This window comes from Pelodiscus sinensis, chromosome 2 (assembly GCF_052426305.1).
Source record: "Pelodiscus sinensis isolate ZL-2025 chromosome 2, ASM5242630v1, whole genome shotgun sequence".
NCBI lineage: Eukaryota > Metazoa > Chordata > Testudines > Trionychidae > Pelodiscus > Pelodiscus sinensis.
In genome coordinates this window covers 106182313-106200906 of record NC_143053.1, presented here as the reverse complement: position 1 = coordinate 106200906, position 18594 = coordinate 106182313, and the positions used below count along the sequence as shown (strand labels likewise).

At 48.0% G+C, this 18594-nt stretch overlaps 1 protein-coding gene across 15 annotated transcripts in view; it reads left to right on the top strand.

Annotated features, from left to right (window-relative positions):
* CDKAL1 (CDKAL1 threonylcarbamoyladenosine tRNA methylthiotransferase) overlaps positions 1-18594 on the top strand; it is a 585431-nt gene that overhangs the window by 3009 nt on the left and 563828 nt on the right. For 7 of the 15 annotated variants that reach the window (XM_075921164.2, XM_075921157.2, XM_014572945.4 and 4 more), the window contains exons 3-4: positions 3730-3842; positions 9337-9525. In XM_075921164.2, coding sequence (XP_075777279.2) covers positions 9429-9525 — 97 coding nt within the window. In that variant the 5' untranslated portion in view covers positions 3730-3842; positions 9337-9428. The remainder of the gene's footprint in view (positions 1-3729; positions 3843-9336; positions 9526-18594) is intronic. The other 8 variants (XM_089776363.1, XM_006121835.5, XM_025183990.3 and 5 more) reach the window with 3 other exon arrangements.

The window sequence follows — 18594 nt, the reverse complement described above, 5'->3', positions numbered from 1 at the left end:
ACAAGATAGGGACTGTAGGTTTGTTCTTAAGTTGAATTTGTATGTAAGTCGGAACTGGCTTCCAGATTCAGCCGCTGCTGAAACTGACCAGCGGCTGACTACAGGAAGCCCGAGGCAGAGTTGCTCTGCCCTGGGCTGCCTGGAATCAGCCGCTGATCAGTTTCAACAGCAGCTGAATCTGGATGCCTAGGACAGAGCAGGTGGGGTGCTGCCGGGTAGGTCCCCGCAGGGGCGGCGCTACTGGACCAACCCGGCAGCACCCCAACTGCTCTACCCCAGGTGTCCCCAAGTCAGCCGCTGCTGAAACTGATCAGCGGCTGATTCCAGGAAGCCCGGGGCAGAGCAACTCTGCCTTGGGCTTCCTGTAGTCAGCCGCTGATCAGTTTAAGCAGCGGCTGACTTGGGGACACCTGGGGAAGAGCAGCTGGGGTGCTGCCCGGTTGGTTCAGTAGTGCCGAGGAGCGGCGCTGCAGGATCAACTCAGCAGCTCCAGCTGCTCTACCCCAGGTGAGAAAAGCCTGGTCTGCTGGGGGGTGCACTAGCTGCGCCCCCCAGCAGACCAGGGAAACCCGGACGGCGGGACCGTGGAGATGCGCCGCAGTCCTGCCCGCATCCTCCCCAGCTTTGCTCCGTGTCTCCCTGGTCTGCTGGGGGGTCTCCAGGAAGACGAGGAGCAAAGCCGTGGAGGGGTTCGGGCAGCAGGGCAGCCCAGGCGCTTCTGGGCTGTCCCGCTGCCGGCTTCCGCTGAGGCTTTGCAAAGCCTCGGCGGAAGCCGGCAGCGGGACAGCCCAGAAGCGCCTGGGCTGCCCGGCTGCCCGAGCCCCTCCGCGGCTTTGCTCCGCGGCTTCCTGGTCTGCAGACCAGGGAGACGCGGAGCAGCTTTTCTCGCCCTGGAGTACACGGGCGGCGGGACCGCGAGGTCCCGCAGTCCGTGTCCTCCGGGGCGAGAAAAGCCCCGTTCGTAACTGCGGATCCGACATAAGTCGGATCCGCGTAAGTCGGGAACTGTCTGTACATGTCTATGTGCATGTAATTGAGGTTTTCAAAGGACTGAGGCATTGTTGATTAAACTTTCTCTTGAAGCTGGAAAGTCTCAAATTTTAAAGTGAACTTCACTTACTATGTGTTGTCTACTTTGTGGAGCCGTGAATAGTGCATATTAGAGTACTGGGCTGGTTGTAAAAGTAAATAAGATTACTGAGTCAAAAACTTTAAAGGTGACTTGCAAAGGGGAATCTCTCCCTCCCCCAAAGATTTTGGCCCCATTTAAACTTCATTGTAATTTAACACATATGCATACAGTATATCTGAAAGGTTAGTGTTTTCTCTATTTGATTTTTGTATCTTAGAAATTCAGATATTAACTGTCACTGGTAACTTGGAAACCTAGCAAAATGGGCATGAGGGTAGATTTAAAGGTCAGCATCTCAGACAATGTCTACACTACAGCAAGTTAGCATAATTCATGTTACTCAGGGAGGTGAATAAGCCGCTCTGTTGAGCAACGTAAAATATACTGTTGTAAGTGTCTGTGTGCTTAGAGTTATGTCTATGGGAGAAGTTCTCCTGTTGACATGGCTTCTATCCCTTGTGGAGGCATTCCTTTTTTATGCTCTCTTCTCTTGATATAGAGCATCTTGATCAGATGTTTTGCACCAGCACAGCTGCATCTGTATGTATAGACATGGCATGAATAGGAAAGGACCTTTAGTCAAATGGTTAGAACTTTGGGAGCTTTACAACTGTAACTCCAGTGACTAATGAACTCTCTGGAAAAAGAACCTCATATGTTTAGAAATATTCTAAGTCCTCTTGGCAAAGCCAAAGAAAAGCAAACTTGATGCCTCTGAATTTTGTCTTTTTTTTTTTTTTACCCTTAGAAATAAGATTGAGGGTTGTAAACAAGGCCTTGGAATAAGTTTATTACAAATTAAAATTTCCAACTCGGACCTTTAAGTGACTTGTATCTGAGAAATGGATTAATTTGTTTTGTCTCCAAAACCAGCAACTTTTCCAATTATTTTCAAATAACTTTAGCTTTTTCTTCATCTCCAAATATTTAGTAGGTCAAAACTGATTTCAAAATTCTATAGTCATTGACTGACTAGCATGTCTGACATGAAGCAAAAAATATCTGGATACTATCTTAATTCCTTTTGGGGAATTTAATTGAATAATTGATAATGCGCTTTTGGTGAGTGCATTATGTGGCTACATGCACTCTATCCAGAGGTTCAATCAAGGTGAGGGGGCATAACTAGTACTAGTAGAATAATGTATTAAGAAGGAAGATGGTAAAGCGCATAATCGAGTTTCTTTTTGTTATTTAGTAGTATGAAAGATTTTGTCACAGATACCTTTTAGTAGAGATGTTAAAATACATTTATTTTTGTAAAAGTGTAACCTCTGAAATTTTTAGTGGTTACACGTTTACACAAAGGAGGGCAGGCAGGAGCCTGCCTGTCCCCTACCTTACCCAGTACTGCTTCCTCTGTATCAGAGGCAGCAGCGATAGGAGGTGGCTCTGCGGGCTTAAAAGCTGGTTTCCTCTAAGGATGTTAAATATCGACTAACTGACTAATTGAATAGTCGATGGTTGCTACACGTCCAAGGCAAAAGCGCTACGTGGAGCCCAGGGTCAGCTGGGGACTCCAGCTGATCCCAGGCTCCACGTGGTGCTGATGCTTTGAAATGCCACGAGCATCCCAACGGTGGGCTCCACACGGCGTTTCGAAATGGCAGCACTGTACAGAGGCTGGGGTCAGCGGGGGAGTCCCCAGCTTATCCTAGGCTCTGAATGCAGCCTGGGGACACCCCCCACTGGCCTTGGGCTGCATGCGACATTTCAAAGTGGCAGTGCTGCGTGGAACCTGGGGTCTGACCCCAGGCTTCAAGCGGCGCTGCCTTTTTGAAGTACCCCCTTCTCCTTCCCCCCCTTTCTGCCTCTTTCTGAAAGAGGCAGCAGAGGGCTGGGCTGGGGGGCGGGGGGAGTGGAAGAGTCAACTATCCTGTTGACTATCTGATACGTATTTGCTTATCGGATAGTCGACTAGTCCGTCACATCCCTAGTTCCCTCTGAGCACCAGCTTCTGCTTGCCCTCCTGCGTTACTGCCTCTGTGAGAGGCAGACGGAGGGGGGGCCCAGACAGCTCCCTCCTGCCACCCCGTGCTGCTGCTTCTGATACAGAGGCAGCCGCACAGGAGCTTGGGGCAATTGACTGGGAAGTGTGGGCTAACTGCCTGCACTGGCTGGGTACTGTGTGGGTGTCTGCACTGTCTGGAAACTGTGGGGGTACCTATGTTTCGTGCAACTCTGGGAGCTTGGGGGGTTCCCCAGTTGTCCTAGGTAGCCAGGAGCTGCGGGTTTCCTCCATCACTTGGGGGTTTGCCTGTGACGGCTGGAAGCTCAGGGATTCACATAAAAGTTAGGAGCTCCGGGGGCTACCAGAAGTAGCCGGGGTATCTTGCAGCTCCCTGCCTTTGTGGGAGCTTGGGGAGCCGGCATCTCCTGACGGTTGCAAATTGAATTCACAGAGATTTTTGGAAGTCAGGGATTCTGTGACTTCCTCAACCTCAGACTAAATTGTAGCTTAAAGTATGAAGAAGAAAATGGGGAACCAGTTTAGTATACAAACTTAGGTAGGATTTATTGAATTTATGCAGTCAGGATTTTTAAGTATGGCTTGTATTCTCCATTATTCACCTCATGTTCATAATGTCCCTTTACAGGGAAATGTACTGAAGTTGCCTTAGAAGAGCCAGTTGTGATGCTGAGGGTTTGAGTCTCTGTGACTGGTGGTAGTTAGTAGATAAAAGATCCATCTCCAGTTTTCCACCAAAAGGTAATTGGTCTAATGTGGGTTTTACTTAGAGTATGTCTACACTTAAACCCTATAATGGCACAGCTGTAACACTGCAGTGTGTCACTATCTATGCTAACAGCATAGACTCTTCCATTGACATAGATAATCCACCTCCCTGAGAGGTGGTACCTAGGTTGTGGAAGGATTCTTAAGTCACCCTGAATGAAGGATGTTAGAATGGTTATTTAATCATGTAGTCGATAGAATTTGTATCGACTACACGGTTAGTTGATAAGGGCCACTCTGCAGAGCTGCACCAGGGGTAGCTCCTGGAGCTGGCTCAAGCCAGGACTGAGCAGTCCCAACTCACACTGGCTCTGGATTGCTGTGGCTCTGCATTTTAAATGTTATAAATGCCTGTCAGCTGTTATAACTACATTTAAAATGCAAAGCCACAGTGGTCTGATGACGGCATGAGCCAGGACTGCTTAGTCCCAGCTTGTGCAGAGTCCAGCAGCCCTGTTCACACCATTCAGACAGGAACTGCTGCTGGAGCAGCCTCTGCTTGCAGTGGTCAGGGCTAGCCGTAGACAAGGGCTGCTTGGCAGCAGCACCTCCTATCTGCTCTGGGGCCCAGCTCCCTGCTGGGACCCCCATGGACAGGGGCTGCTTTGAAGCAGCCTCCCGTATCCCCTTTCCAGCTGCCTCTAATAGAGGCAGCTGGGGGGAGGGTGGAAACAGGTGGCACCACAGAGACGGTGCTGTGGGAAACTGGCTTTTAAGTTGTCAGTGTGCAGCAAGCCAGATATTCTGCAGGGACTGGGTATGTATGGGGAGAAAAGACGGCGCAGCAGGCAGGCGGCACAGGGAGGGGCTAGCAGTTCGTAGAAGAGGGGGGCACTGCGTTGGCTGGCAGGGCATGGGGAGGGGATGGTGGGATGCAGATGGGGGGGTGTTGCAGGGGCTGGGCACGAGGAGAGGCTGTCAGGGCAGGGAGTGCTGCAGGGGTCAGGCATGGGGAGGGCGCTCTGCCCCTTGCCCGCCCAGCTCCTGTAGCTCACCCCAACTGCTTCATCCCCTGCCCCTCCCTGTGTCTGGGCCCTGCAGCTTCCCCCACTTGCTGCACCCTGCCAGCCCCATTCTGTGCCTGCCTGCCAGAGTGGGTAGGGGGCTCAGCCTCCAGTATAGTTTTAAAGGTTATTTTGTAGTATGTAAATATGCATGCTCTGCTCTCCTCATTACTTCATATGTTACTTTCCTGTACTGTTCATCAGTCAGAAGGTGGAGATAGGTCAGATGAAATTATTTGAAAATAATACTTGCTCTTACAGTACAGTATAATTTCAGATAACGAGCACTTTCAGATAAAAAGAATTAGGCTATATGAATCCAAAGTGCATCCCACCGGAGCAGCCCCCCTCTGCTGGGGTCAGGGCTAGAGCAGCCACATGGTAAAACAAATTGTTTAACTGGTTAAATATTTTTGCCCATTTTTACATCCCTGCTGGATTCTATATCATTGTTTATACATTAGCAGCACTACAGCTGAATGTTATATTTCTAATGGTGATGTTCATGATAAGTACAAGACTTTTAAGGTACCAGGTTGAGTTTTCAGTGGTGTCAGAAAAAAATCTTTTTACTTTTTTTAAAATATGAGCAAATTTGATGTAGAATCATTGAAACCCAATGAATATGGAATCTTACAAAGCTATTTTTTAATCTCTTTGCCCCAGCTCCCCAAACTCTGGCTCTAAAAGTCTTAGATTTAAAGGCGACAATACTAATCTTATTGTGGAATTATGGAGCTTAATGTTTATAAAATGCATTGTTATCCTTAGACATTTTAGAAGTCCTAAGGATAACTCAATTAAAGAAATAGGGAGGCTGAAAAAGTATTCAAACTGAAATGTGGGCTTTTTAAGATGAAATTCTTTTAACTTTTCTTGCCCAGATGAGAGTTTTGGTTGTGCAGGGCTAATACAGTAAGGCTGTGTCTGCACTATAGCCTGTGTCGCCTCCCCTTCCCCGCTCCCAAACAAGCAATGTTACATGGACATAAGTGTGTGCATAGCACTATGTCAGAAGGAAGCAGCTGTTATCAACATACTCATGTCGCTCATGGAGGTGGGTGGTGAGGGGATGACTCTCTTTTCACCAGATGCCTTCCAGCAGTGCAACTGTATTGGCACAACTGCACTGCTGCAGTGCTCAGTGTATAGAATAATAGAATACTAGAACTGGAAGGCACCTTGAGAGGTCATCAAGTCCAGTCCCCTGTCTGGATCCAGGCTACTCAACACGTGGCCTGTGGGCCGCATGCGGCCCACGGCCCATTTGTTTGCAGCCCACGGATGGGAGACAAAATAAAAAAAGCAGTCAATAAAATGGTCTTCAGTTGATATGTGTTTTAGTCGTTAAATTCCTCAACTGTCATTGCTCATTAAAAGTGCTGTCATATGGGTGGAAATTAGGTAAATATTGCATTTTATTAATATCAGCAGAACTGACTTAAATAGGGCTTATGTAGTCTTGCCTTAATCGTTGTATTCATGCCCGTCAGTGTGAAAGAAGCTATTTGCATATATATTTGCATGTATATGCAACCACACTTAAGTTGCAGCCCTTGGCATGTGCTGTATCACTGTGGCCTTCAGGGCATCCAAAGTTGAGTACCCAAGAATAACCCGCACCCGAATATACACCGCGGTTTTTGCAGTTTGAGTAAAAAAAATCTTGTATACCCGCTGGGTATACAAGACTTTTTTTCCAAACTGTGAGGGGAAGGGGGGCTTCTATGGGTCGGGGAGGAGGGGGAATTAGCCACCCTCCAGATGGGGGAGCACTCACCCCGCCTGGTTCCCACGCGGCCGCACTACCTCCAAGCGGGGGAATGAGAGTGTTCCTCTGCCCCTTCCTACGGCTGTGCAGCCTCCAGCCTCCGGGTGGGGGAGCACTCATCCGCCGGTTCCTGCGCAGGAGTGTTCCCCCTGCCCCTTCCTGCGGCTGCGCAGCCTCAAGCCTCCGAGCGGGGGAGCACTCATCTCCCGGTTCCTACGCAGCCGCAGGGAGGGGCGGGGGGAGTGTTCCTGCACAGGAATCGGGAGATGAGCGCTCCCCAGGCTGGAGGCTGGCAACTGCGCAGTGGGGCAAGGGGCGGGGGAGCGCACCGCTCACCACCAGGTGAGTAAAAAAATGTTTGTATACCCTGCACCCGAGTATACCCTGCATGGGGTGTGTGGGGTTTGTAAAAACGAATATGACCCGTGAGTTTTATTCGCTAAAATACGGTAGCCCTAGATCATCTCTGACAGGTGTCTATCCAACCTGCTCTTAAGTATCTCCAGTGATGGAGATTCCACCACCTTCCTAGGCAGTTTATTCCAGTGTTTTACCACTCTGACAGGAAGTTTTTCGTAATGTCCTAAGACGTGGCCTAAGAGAGTTGTTATCCTGCTGTGCATCTGTTGAGGATATTTAAGTGTTGTTAGGATGTATGCTAATTTGTCGGCTGCAACTGGTGTATAATATTATAAGCAATAAAGTTTGACCCTGTGGAATGTTGCTGTTGCTGAAACAGTTGCTGAGTATCACAGGATAAGTGGCATTATAAAATTATAGTTATCTTTTGAATATGTATGTAGACTAGGTTTAAATCTGCTAGTCTAAAATCTTGCTTCCCCAAAGTGCAGGTCTCCCCCACCCAAACCTGTTTAATCAGTTAACCACTTAAACATAATGTTTAACCGGTTAACTAATTAAATGGGATTTTACATCCCTACACTTCACTCTGCATCCCTCTTGAACTGGGTACAGGAGTGGGGCCATAGCTCTGGGGGAGGGGATGTGGACAGGTTAAGGGGACCAAGGCTAAGGCTACAGTAGGGCGTGGCGTTAGCAATAGGCTGAAGCAAGGAGAGGAACTGGGTGGTGCCACCTTGGCCCCTGTTGTGGGGCTGTCTGTGCCCCTGCTATGCCCATCCATATGTTCCTTTGCAAACCTCTAGGGGTTGAACCCCTCACGTGGGGACCTCTGTAATAGATTGATTTGTTTGTTGTATGTAATTTGGTCTTTGTAAACTATATTGAGAAATATTTATAAAACATATTTGTAAGGTGTAAACTAACTAGGAACAGTTACTAAAAGTAAAGCATTTCTTTTTAGAGGCACTTGAATATAGTGATGGGAACAGTGTAAGATTTTGTATTGGACAGAATGAAAGAGCAACCTTGGATTGCTGCGATTAATGTGAAATACTTTTTTTCCAGGGGAATATATAGAATTTGCTTATTGTTTATACTAATTCAGTAGATTAAATTATATTAAGATACTAGATTGTTATTCAATTTTGATACTAGATTATTATTCAGTTTTTTAAAAAATGGATGAATATTGAGCTTCCAGTATTTGTTTGTGTTTGAAACAGGTCAAACCAAATTTACTTCAGGTTGAGGCCTTGTAACAAGATCATGACTGAGGCCTTTATCTTGGAAAAGATCTCACATGCACTAAATTTACATATATGAATAATCCCAGTGAAGCCAGTTCAACTGTGTATTTGTCTGTTTGTAGAACTCCAGGCTGAGTTTTCATTTTCCTGAGACTGGTACTCATAAGAGATTTTTGTGGAACTGACAGATGGTTAAAGTACAGGTTGAACCTCTCTAGTCTGGAAACATCCATTGTCCAGAATGATTTTAGTTAGCTGGATGTCCACTTCTCATGGGTGGACACGGCCAAGTTTCTCACGGTCCCATAAAGTTTGTTTACAGCAACCAGTTCTAGCTCTTAGTGCTCTGTGCTGTTATTTAGCTCTAATTTATCCATGAATGTCCTCTTAACAGCCCAGTAAGCTGTGTCAGTGTTGATCATGCTGCTAGACAATACTGACCTCTCGTGGTCTGGAAAATTCTCTAGTTTGGAACCAGTCACGTCCTGAGGGTGCCGGTCTGGAGAGGTTCAACCTGTACTTACAATGAATAATAAGCAAAAATAAATTTTTCTTTACATGTGTATCTTTATAATTGTAAACTCAAGGATGTGGTTCATCCCTTTGTTTTAATTTTGGGAAATTGTTTTTGTGTTGATATTCATGGTAAACTCCTCAGTGTGGCATTTCAAATGTAAGATATATGTGGGAAGAAAAAATGTAAAAGTCCTCATCTACTCTTTCTGCTGTCTGAAAAAAATTAGTTTAATTTAGCTTATAATTAGTTATTTTCCTAGTATAAATTCATGATTGTGATTCTAGTTTCAGATGACTAGTGCATCTTATTGTGTTAACTTAGTCCAATTCTTCAAATTCTTTTACCTGAGAACAGTTTCCCTTTGACTTAATTGGAATTATTTCATTCAGAAAATGTCTGTAGCAAAATCGTGGATTTTGAGGTGCACAGTGAGTTGATGTATATCTCAAGCTATTGCATATATATCTAGAAACGTTAGCAGATGTTTCTTCATAGAATGCACACGATCAACACTAATATCTGAGAATAGAATTTAATTTTTATATTTAATTTTCTGTCATTGAAGACTCTTTTAAATGTTCTTGAAGATGCCTGCTGCTTGTGATTCGCTGCTTGAAGATATTGAGGATATTGTGTCAGCACAAGATGTGAAACCACATGACCGACAGTTTGTACGAAAGAGCGTTGTTCCTAAAGTGCGAAAACGCGGTTCACAAAAACATGTACAGGAAGATGACGATCCACCAAGTGATAGGTAAGTTGTTCTTTCAAAAAAAGTCCTTTGCATGTATATCATTCCAGTTTTCTAAAATAAAATGGAATGTGGCATTGCCACGTTACTTTTAAGTTGTCTTCAGATTTGCTTGTAATAAAAATGTTACTGCTTTTGATAAGCACACTTATAATTTGGGGCCAGACTTTCAAAAATACTCAGTACTTTCTATTGTGGCCTAATTGCTAAAAACTGAGTAGCTCCCGCTGAAACGCCTGATTGAAGTTACCAGAGTTACATAATTGCCCAGCATCTCCTATTATTTTCAGAGACAATTACTGGGTTCTGAGAAGATTTGACAATTGAAACTTTTTAGTTAGGGTGCCTAAATGGGAGCTGAGCTCTTGAAAATCTCTCTGCGTGGGGGGAAATCATTTTTGATGTGGGGCAGGGGGCAGTTCCTAAGAATTTGGTAAGTGATCAAGGGCTGCACTTTTCCATGATATTAATGGAGGAGGTGCAGGGTCTGAGATGGAGATTGGGGTAAGGGATTTGGATGTGGTAGAGGGTTTGGAATCTGGGCGGCAGTTGGGGTGAAGGAGGTGGGTTATGATCTGAGGCAGGGCACTGAGGAGTGCAGGAGGGAGTACAGAGAGTTTGGGTTATGTGGGGTAGGAATGCAGGAGGGGGGATGGGATTGGGGTTCAGGGCCGGGGAGTGTGTATGTGTGGAGCAAGGGTGCAGAGGGTTTGGGTTACATGGGGTATGGGTGTAGGAATGGCTGTAGAGGGTTGGGGTACAGGATCTGGAAGGGGATTGTGACCTGGGGCAAGCATGCAGGAGGGGGTGCAGGGTCTGGGATGGGATAGGGGGTGTAGGAATGTGGCAGAGGGTTGAGGGGAAGGAGGGGTTGGGTTGCCAGAGGCAGGTTCTGTCCAGGAGATGCTTACCTGGGTGATATGTGGCCAGCAGTCCAGCAGGTTCCTCAGCCAGGCTCCCTCCCAAAACTTGCACCCCTACCCCATGTAACCCAAACTGTGTCTGCACCCTTGCTTCACCCATGCTGCCTCCTAGATACTGAACCCCAATCCCCTGCTGCCCCTTCTGCATTGCTACCCCACGTAACCCAAACCCTCTGTACCCTGTCCTGCACTTCAGTCCTCTGTCCCAGGTCACAGCCCTCTCTTCCACTCTCTCCTGGATCCCACTCTCCCTCCTGCTCCCCAATCCCTTATCCCACGCTCCCTTCTGCACTCAACCTCCATCCCAGACTCTGCACCTTCTCCATTAATATCATGGAACAGTGCAGCCTTTGACTACTTACCAAATTCTTGAGAATGGCCCCTATCAAAAATGTTTGCCCTGGTCTCAACTTTCGTGTGTGTGTGTTAACTTTAACCCGAGGCCTTGTCTATAATACAAAGTTTTGTCAGCTAAGATTGGTGTGTGGAGCAGAGATGAGGCTGATGTGTGTGGGGGTATTCCCCTCCCCTGCCCTCAGGACAAATTGTTTCAGCCTGCTGTCTCTCCATCCCTCCTACATAGTCTTGTATTTTAGTTGACAAGCCACTAACAATCAACAAGGATGCCCCATGAATGATGAGATTGAGAAACCTGCATTATGTGATCGTGTGCTTGCCCATGAATCATTGCACATCCTTGCCTGCAGACAACTGCATAGTGGTATAACTGCTAGTATGATGTACTGTACTGATCCAGGGAGCATAGTGCGGACATGCAACAGCAGATTTCATTAAAACACTTTAATTAAAGCAGAATAATTTTTGCTGACAAAACTTTGTAGTATAGACAAAGCTGTACTGCTTTTCTGCAAAATTACGTGATTCTTATTCATTGGTCATTCTTGACTAGTTAGTATCTCTTAGGGCAGGGGTTCTCAACCTTTTTTCTTTGAGACCCCCTTCAGCATGCTATAAAGACTACATCACCCACTTATGACACAATAACTGGTTCTTCTTCGAGTGACCCCATGGGTGCTCCACTCCAGGTGTGTCGGGTTCATCCCGGCGCCACTGATCGGAAGATTTCATAGCCATACAAGGCCGGGCCGCGCATGCACCCTGTGCCGCTGGTCATTTTCGCCCTTTCTAACGAGCACGGCTCGGCCCCCCCGCCAGTTCCTCTCAACCGTCCTCAGTTGCTGACGGAAACTGCGATCTCTCTTCGGTCGCTTGCCTTTCTCTGAAAAAACAAAAACAAAACGCTAGTTCTGTAAATAGTTGATCTTTACTGTTAGTTATTAGTCTTTCTTTAGTTAGTTTAAAAAAAAAAAGGAAAAAAGACTAAAAGAAGATCATTTTAGTCAGTTGTGCGCTGAAGCGCTTTCCTTGTCAGTTTAACCGCCATGTCCGGATCACCCAGCTTTAAGCGGTGTGGGCAATGTAAAGAGGCTATGCATGCTTCTGATGGGCATACTCTCTGTTTTCGCTGCCTCGGGGAGTCTCGTGTCACAAGCAAATGTGCCCACTGCTCTAAACTGACTCCGAGGGCAAGAAGAAACAGAGACCTCCGCCTCAAACTCCTGCTTTGTGATAAGGCTCTTCAGCCATCAAATCCTCTGCAGCAGGAGTCTCATCAAACCCCGAAAAGAAGGGCATTATCCCCTGCAGCAGCCGGAGCTAAAAAGAAAAAAGCCTCCCCTGCCTGCTCCCTGACAGCGGTACACCCTCTTCCTCCGGTGAATCAGGGAGACCGGGGATTGGACAACAGCCGCTCCGCGGCTAAGTCAATTTCGTAGCCGCGATCCTCAAAACTGGGCAAGCAATGCACTGCTTCTGCCCCACCGGCAGCCTTCCCTCTCCATGGGGAGCACAAGCGGACTCTGACCCCTTTGGGGAGCAAGCGGCCCCAGCTAACGGCGCCGCTGGAGAAATCATTGTCTCCGGAACGGCGGGACATGCAGGGGTCGGCACCGGAGTCGGCTGTCCAAGCGGTCATGGAAGCGGTGCCACTTAGGGCTCCGCGAGACCGGGCGCCTTCGGCACCAGACAGACGGCACTGGGAGAGCCCGGCACCGCAAAGCGAGGACCCGGCACCGTCAGTGCAGCCGGCGCCGGCAGCTATCAGCTGTTCCGCTGCACACCCGGTGCCGCGGGAATTACCTGCATCGGCACTGAGAAAGTCCTCGCAATCTGCTCAGCAGCCTACGTCCAGACTGCAAACAGGCTCTCCCTCCTCCCATGAATCAGGCGCCCCATCTGTCAAAGAGATTTATCGCAGCACAGCAGGGCACTCTTCAAGTGTTAAAGGGCACTCATCATCAGCCCATACAAAGGCATCTGAGAAGTCGATCCCTAGGGATCATTCACTGTCTCCCTCTCCTGTGCTTTCAACATACCCTTTCCCACCCCATTATTTGGGACCGGGAATGGAACCTTACTATCCAAGGCATAGGTCTTCGTGTTCCCCGCAACGAAGATCTCGCCATTATTACAGACACATATCTCGCTCTCCGAGTTACTCTCCTCCAAGATCTCACCATACTAGACATGGCAGTAGATATGCGTCCAGACGACCATCTCCTGATTCAGACTACCGTTACCACAGGAGTTATTACACGGGGAGGCAGGGCAGATCACCGTCCCACTCGTATTCGTGTTGTTGCCGTCAGTCATCTTACAGACGCCACTCGCCAGTGGTCTCTGATCATCGACTGTTGCAGTCACCCAGACCACCTCCTAGTGCCCCCTCAATTTCGGTCCTGTCGGAGCCTGAAGAGGGCCAGATATCGGACACAGATAAGCGGGCGCCACAAGCTTCCCCACAGGATGCTCAATCATCTTCCCCCGATGACGCAGTTTTTGCAATGGACTCCTTACCACCAGATGACACCAGAGTATTTCAAGACCTCTTTAAGAGGGTAGCACAATCACAGGAGGTTCAGTTAGCGGAGGTGAAAGCGAAGCAATATAAGTTACTGAAGAATTTACACCCTAGACAGCAATCTAAGGTGGCTCTACCGCTGGATGAGGCAATCCTGGAGCCAGCCACAGAAATTTGGAATACGCCGGCTTCCACTACTCCATCATGCAAGCGAGCAGAGAAGAGATACTTTATATCTTCAAAGGGTGCTGAGTTCCTTTTTACTCACCCTCAGCCAAACTCGTTGGTTGTGGATGCAGCTCTGCAAAGAGCAAAGAACCCGCAAGTAAGAAACTCGGCAGCAGACAAGGACGCAAAGAGACTGGACATATTCGGGAGGAAAGTGTACTCCTCTTCAACACTTCTCCTCCGAATCACAAATTACTCAGCGTTGCTTTCCAATCATAGTTTTGACAACATTGCAAAATTATCGGAAATTGCTCAGAGAATTTCCGAAACCGACAAAGTACTTCTCCGATCTATACTGCAGGAAGGCTATGCATGTGCCAGAGCCGGTTTGCAAATCACCATGGATGTGGCAGACACAGCGGCTCGAACAATTGCAACAGCAGTTTCCATGAGAAGAGCTTCATGGCTTGCAACCGCTGCCATACCGAAAGAGTTGCAATCTAAGGTCGAGGATCTTCCATTCGACAGAATCAAGCTGTTTGCGGAGAAGATGGACGAAGTGCTCCACACAGGTAAAGATTCCCAGGCTACCTTACATACCCTCGGGATGTATGTTCCACCTTTCCGTCGTAAGCGCTATTTCCCATTCCAAAGACGTTACGATTACCAGTTTCGCAGACAACAAAACCGTCCATATGATCAGAACCAGTCCAAGCAGAGGACACAGCGCAGATGCCCTCAGACAGCTAGGGCGAATAATGCAGTAGCACCCAAGCAGCAAGTTTGACTTTCAGGTCGAGGGCACGCCGGACATTCCGGTATCAGTCAGAGACACCACTCCCATTTTCAAACATCGGTTGCGACCCTACTACCATCAGTGGGTGGCCATATCATCGGACAGATGGGTGTTGGAAGTGATAAAATCTGGACTCACCATTCCATTCACATCCCTTCCTCCCCCTACCCCTCCCACCCCGTCCCTTTTCAGGGACCCTTCTCACGAGACCCTCCTAAAACAGGAGGCTTATCGCCTGTTAGAAATTGGAGCGATAGAAAGGGTCCCAGACTGCTTCAGGGGAAAAGGATTTTATTCAAGGTACTTCCTGACTCAAAAGAAAACAGGGTGTTGGAGACCCATACTCGATCTAAGGGAGTTAAACCGTTATCTGCAAAAGCAGCGGTTCAAGATGGTGATTCTGACTACGATAATCCCTTCTCTCGACACCGACGACTGGTTCGTGGCCCTTGACCTCCAAGATGCCTACTTTCATGTGGCCATACATCCGGCGCACAGACGCTTCCTGCGATTTGTTATAAACAACGAGCACTTTCAATATTGTGTCCTTCCGTTCGGGCTGGCTTCAGCTCCAAGAGTTTTTTCAAAGACCCTTGCCGTTGTCGCCGCCCATCTTCGTCGTCTCGGAGTCATCATATTCCCTTATCTGGACGACTGTCTCATAAAGGGAAGGATGGCACAGGAGACGACTCGGATGCTTTCAACAGTCAGAGAGACTTTCAACTCACTCGGGCTGATAGTAAATGAACAAAAGTCCACGTTAATTCCAACGCGAAACATAAAGTTTATAGGAGCGGTTCTCGACTCCTGTACGGCGAGAGCATATCTGCCCATGGACAGATTCCAGGCAATAAAAGACCTGGTCAATCTTCTCCAAAGAACCACAACAATCTCAGCACATACTTGCCTGCGATTGCTCGGCCACATGGCGGCGGCCACCTTTGTTGTCCCACACGCACGTCTCCATTAAAGAAATTTACAGCACTGGCTGTCAACGGTGTATGTCCCCATGAGACACGACATACGCAAGTTGGTTACTCCTCCATCCCACGTGCACAGGTCCCTCCGATGGTGGACGAACCCATTAAATATTCTCACGGGAGTACCGTTTAATCAACCTCAGCCATCGGTTCAATTAACATCAGACGCTTCACTCATCGGATGGGGTGCGCGCATCCAGGGACGATGGTCTCACCCCGAGAGATGCCTTCACATCGACCAGCTAGAGTTGCGAGTGATCTTTCTAGCATGCAAACACTTCCTCCCCAGTCTGAGGGGCAAAACAGTCAGGGTGTTGACAGACAACGTAGCGGCGATGTATTATATAAACAGGCAGGGAGGGGCAAGATCACGCTCCCTATGCGCCGAAGCGGTACGGTACTGGAATTGGTGCATACAGAACAACATAATCATAACAGCATCGTACTTACCTGGCATAGCCAATGTCATTGCCGATTCCCTCAGCAGAAGCTTCCCCACGGACCATGAGTGGGAGGTGAGGCTGGACGTACTTCAGAGCATCTTCTGCAGATGGGGAACGCCCCTGGTAGACCTCTTTGCGATGTCTGTCAACAAAAAGTGCCGCCTTTTTTGCTCCAGCGCGGGGATCGGCAAAGGATCTCTCGGCGATGCACTCCTGACCAATTGGAAAAAGTTGCTACTGTACGCTTTTCCACCAACAGTCCTCATTCCCAGAGTAATAGAGAAAATCAGGACGGAGAGAGCGACAGTAATTTTAATAGCACCAGCTTGGCCGAGGCAAGCATGGTACCCGTTCTTACACAAGATGTCACTTCGACCGCCATGGCCTCTGCCCTTGTATCGAGATCTCCTCTCTCAAGACCGGGGGTCTCTCCTTCACCCCAAACTAGAAACATTGCACTTGACAGCGTGGCTCCTGACTGGCTCACACTAGACGAAAAGCTTTGTTCACGTCAGGTCAGGTCCATATTGATACATAGCAGAAAGACATCTACGCGAAATACTTACCTGGCTAAATGGCGCAGATATTCCTGCTGGTGCCTCCAGAATAACGTTCAACCGTTGACTTCTCCACACCAAATTCTCGATTACATTCTTCATCTACGAAATGCTAAGCTTTCTCTGGCATCCCTCAGAGTTCACCTGGCAGCCATCAGTGCCTTCTATTACCCAATACAGGGTTATTCGGTGTTCTCTCACCTGATGTTGAAACGATTCCTGAAAGGTCTGACCAATATGAGCCCACCTCGAAGGCCGCCTCCCCCGTCATGGAACCTCGACCTGGTACTCGATACAATTATGCATCCCTATTCGAGCTTCTAGCATCTGTACCTTTGCAGATGTTAACCATGAAGACCGTTTTCTTGCTCGCAAGTACGTCAGCTCGTAGAGTTAGCGAGTTAGGGGCGATAATGGCAACCCCCCCCTTTACTTCTTTCTTGAAGGACTTGGTAACGTTACGATTACACCCAGCGTTCATACCCAAAGTATCTTCATCATTTCATATCAATGAACCGATCATCCTTCCATCCTTTTACCCTAAGCCACACGCCTCAACGAGGGAGGCCCTGCTACATACGCTGGACGTTAGGCGGGCTCTTTCCTTTTATATAGACAGAACCTGCCAGTGGAGACGAACAGATAGACTTCTAATATCGACAGCGAACTGATCTAAGGGTGCTGCACTCTCCACTCAGCGCATTGCCAAGCTTATCACCTTGTGCATTACCACATGCAATTCCATTCGGGATAGACCCTTGTCTTCTCAGCCGCGAGCGCGCTCGACTAGATCAGTGGCGACATCTACCGCCTTTGCCAGAGGAGTTCCTTTAGCCGATATTTGCAGGGCAGCCACTTGGGCTTCCAGCTCTACATTTATGAGGCATTACGCTATAGTGCAGAAGTGGGAGGCGGACCATTCAGTGGCTTCTGCAGTCCTTTCAACAGTAAAACCTAAGTAACCCGGAGCGCGCTTAGTTCCGACTACTGCTATATAGTCACCTGGAGTGGAGCACCCACGGGGCCACTCGAAGAAGAAGGGGAAGTTACTCACCTTGTGTAGTAACGATGGTTCTTCGAGATGTGCCCCGTGGGTGCTCCACGTCCCACCCTCCTCCCCGCTCCGGGTTGTTTTCTTTCTTTCTCTTCCAGAGACCGAGCGGTGAGAGGAACTGGAGGGGGGGGCCGAGCCGCGCTCGTTAGAAAGGGCACAGGGAGCATGCGCGGCCCGGCCCGGTATGGCTATGAAATCTTCCGATCAGTGGCACCGGGATGGACCCGACACACCTGGAGTGGAGCACCCACGGGGCACATCTCGAAGAACCATTGTTACTACACAAGGTGAGTAACTTTCCCTTTTCTGCACATAAAAACTAGGGCTGGCATTCTGGGGTAGCTAACAGGACATATGCCTAGCGTCTTGTGCGATGGGGCTCCTGCAAAGTTATAGTGCTAAGGGTTTGGTTTCATCATCATGTGGTGGGGCAAGTCTAATGCTGGCCCTGCTTGGCAGCCCCCTGAAACCTGCTCATGGGCCGCAGGGGTCCTCGAACCCCTGATTGAGAAACACTGTCTTAAGACTTGTCTACACTTAGTGATGCAGAGGTGCAGCTGCAGTACATAGTGAAGATTCTACCTGTGCCCACAGGACAGCTTCTTCTCAGGATAGGTACTCCACATCCTCAAGCGGTGGTATCTTTGGTGACCGAAGAAGCCCATCCCTGAGTGATGCACAATAAATCCTCAGAGTTATGTGGCCTTTAACCATTTCACATTTTAAATGAAACAAGCACAAAAACAGGGTCCTTATCTTGTAAAATCTTTTTTTACACTTTCCCTTTTTTAGTAGTTTATATCCAACACAGTACTGTACTTTTTTTTTCTGTTGCCTGAATGCATTTTTACAGTTCCAAATGAGCTGTGTGATTGATTGGTCAGTTTGTAACTCTGGTGTTTGTAACTCCAAGATCTGCTGTACTTATACTGACCTAATGTGGTAGTTTGCAGAGGTGAAAGTAAGTGGGTGCATCCTGGTGTGCAGCTCTGGCAAGAGCTGGCTGAACTGTGGCAAAAGGCAGCAGGGGGCTATTTAAAGAGCTGGCAGGAACCCAGGTTGCAATGGGACAGTACCTGTAAGAAATTTTAAGTTACTTTCACTGTTGGTAGTTTGTCAAGCCTTAGAACAGAAATATTTCTTGTAATTATCATGGCTGTAGTTTGGAGCAACCTTTTGTAGTCAAATTATCAATTTTCAACTAAAATGGCATGCCCTGTGTAGCAATAGTGCACATTTCTGCCACAATAATACTTTGGTAGCTCAAAGA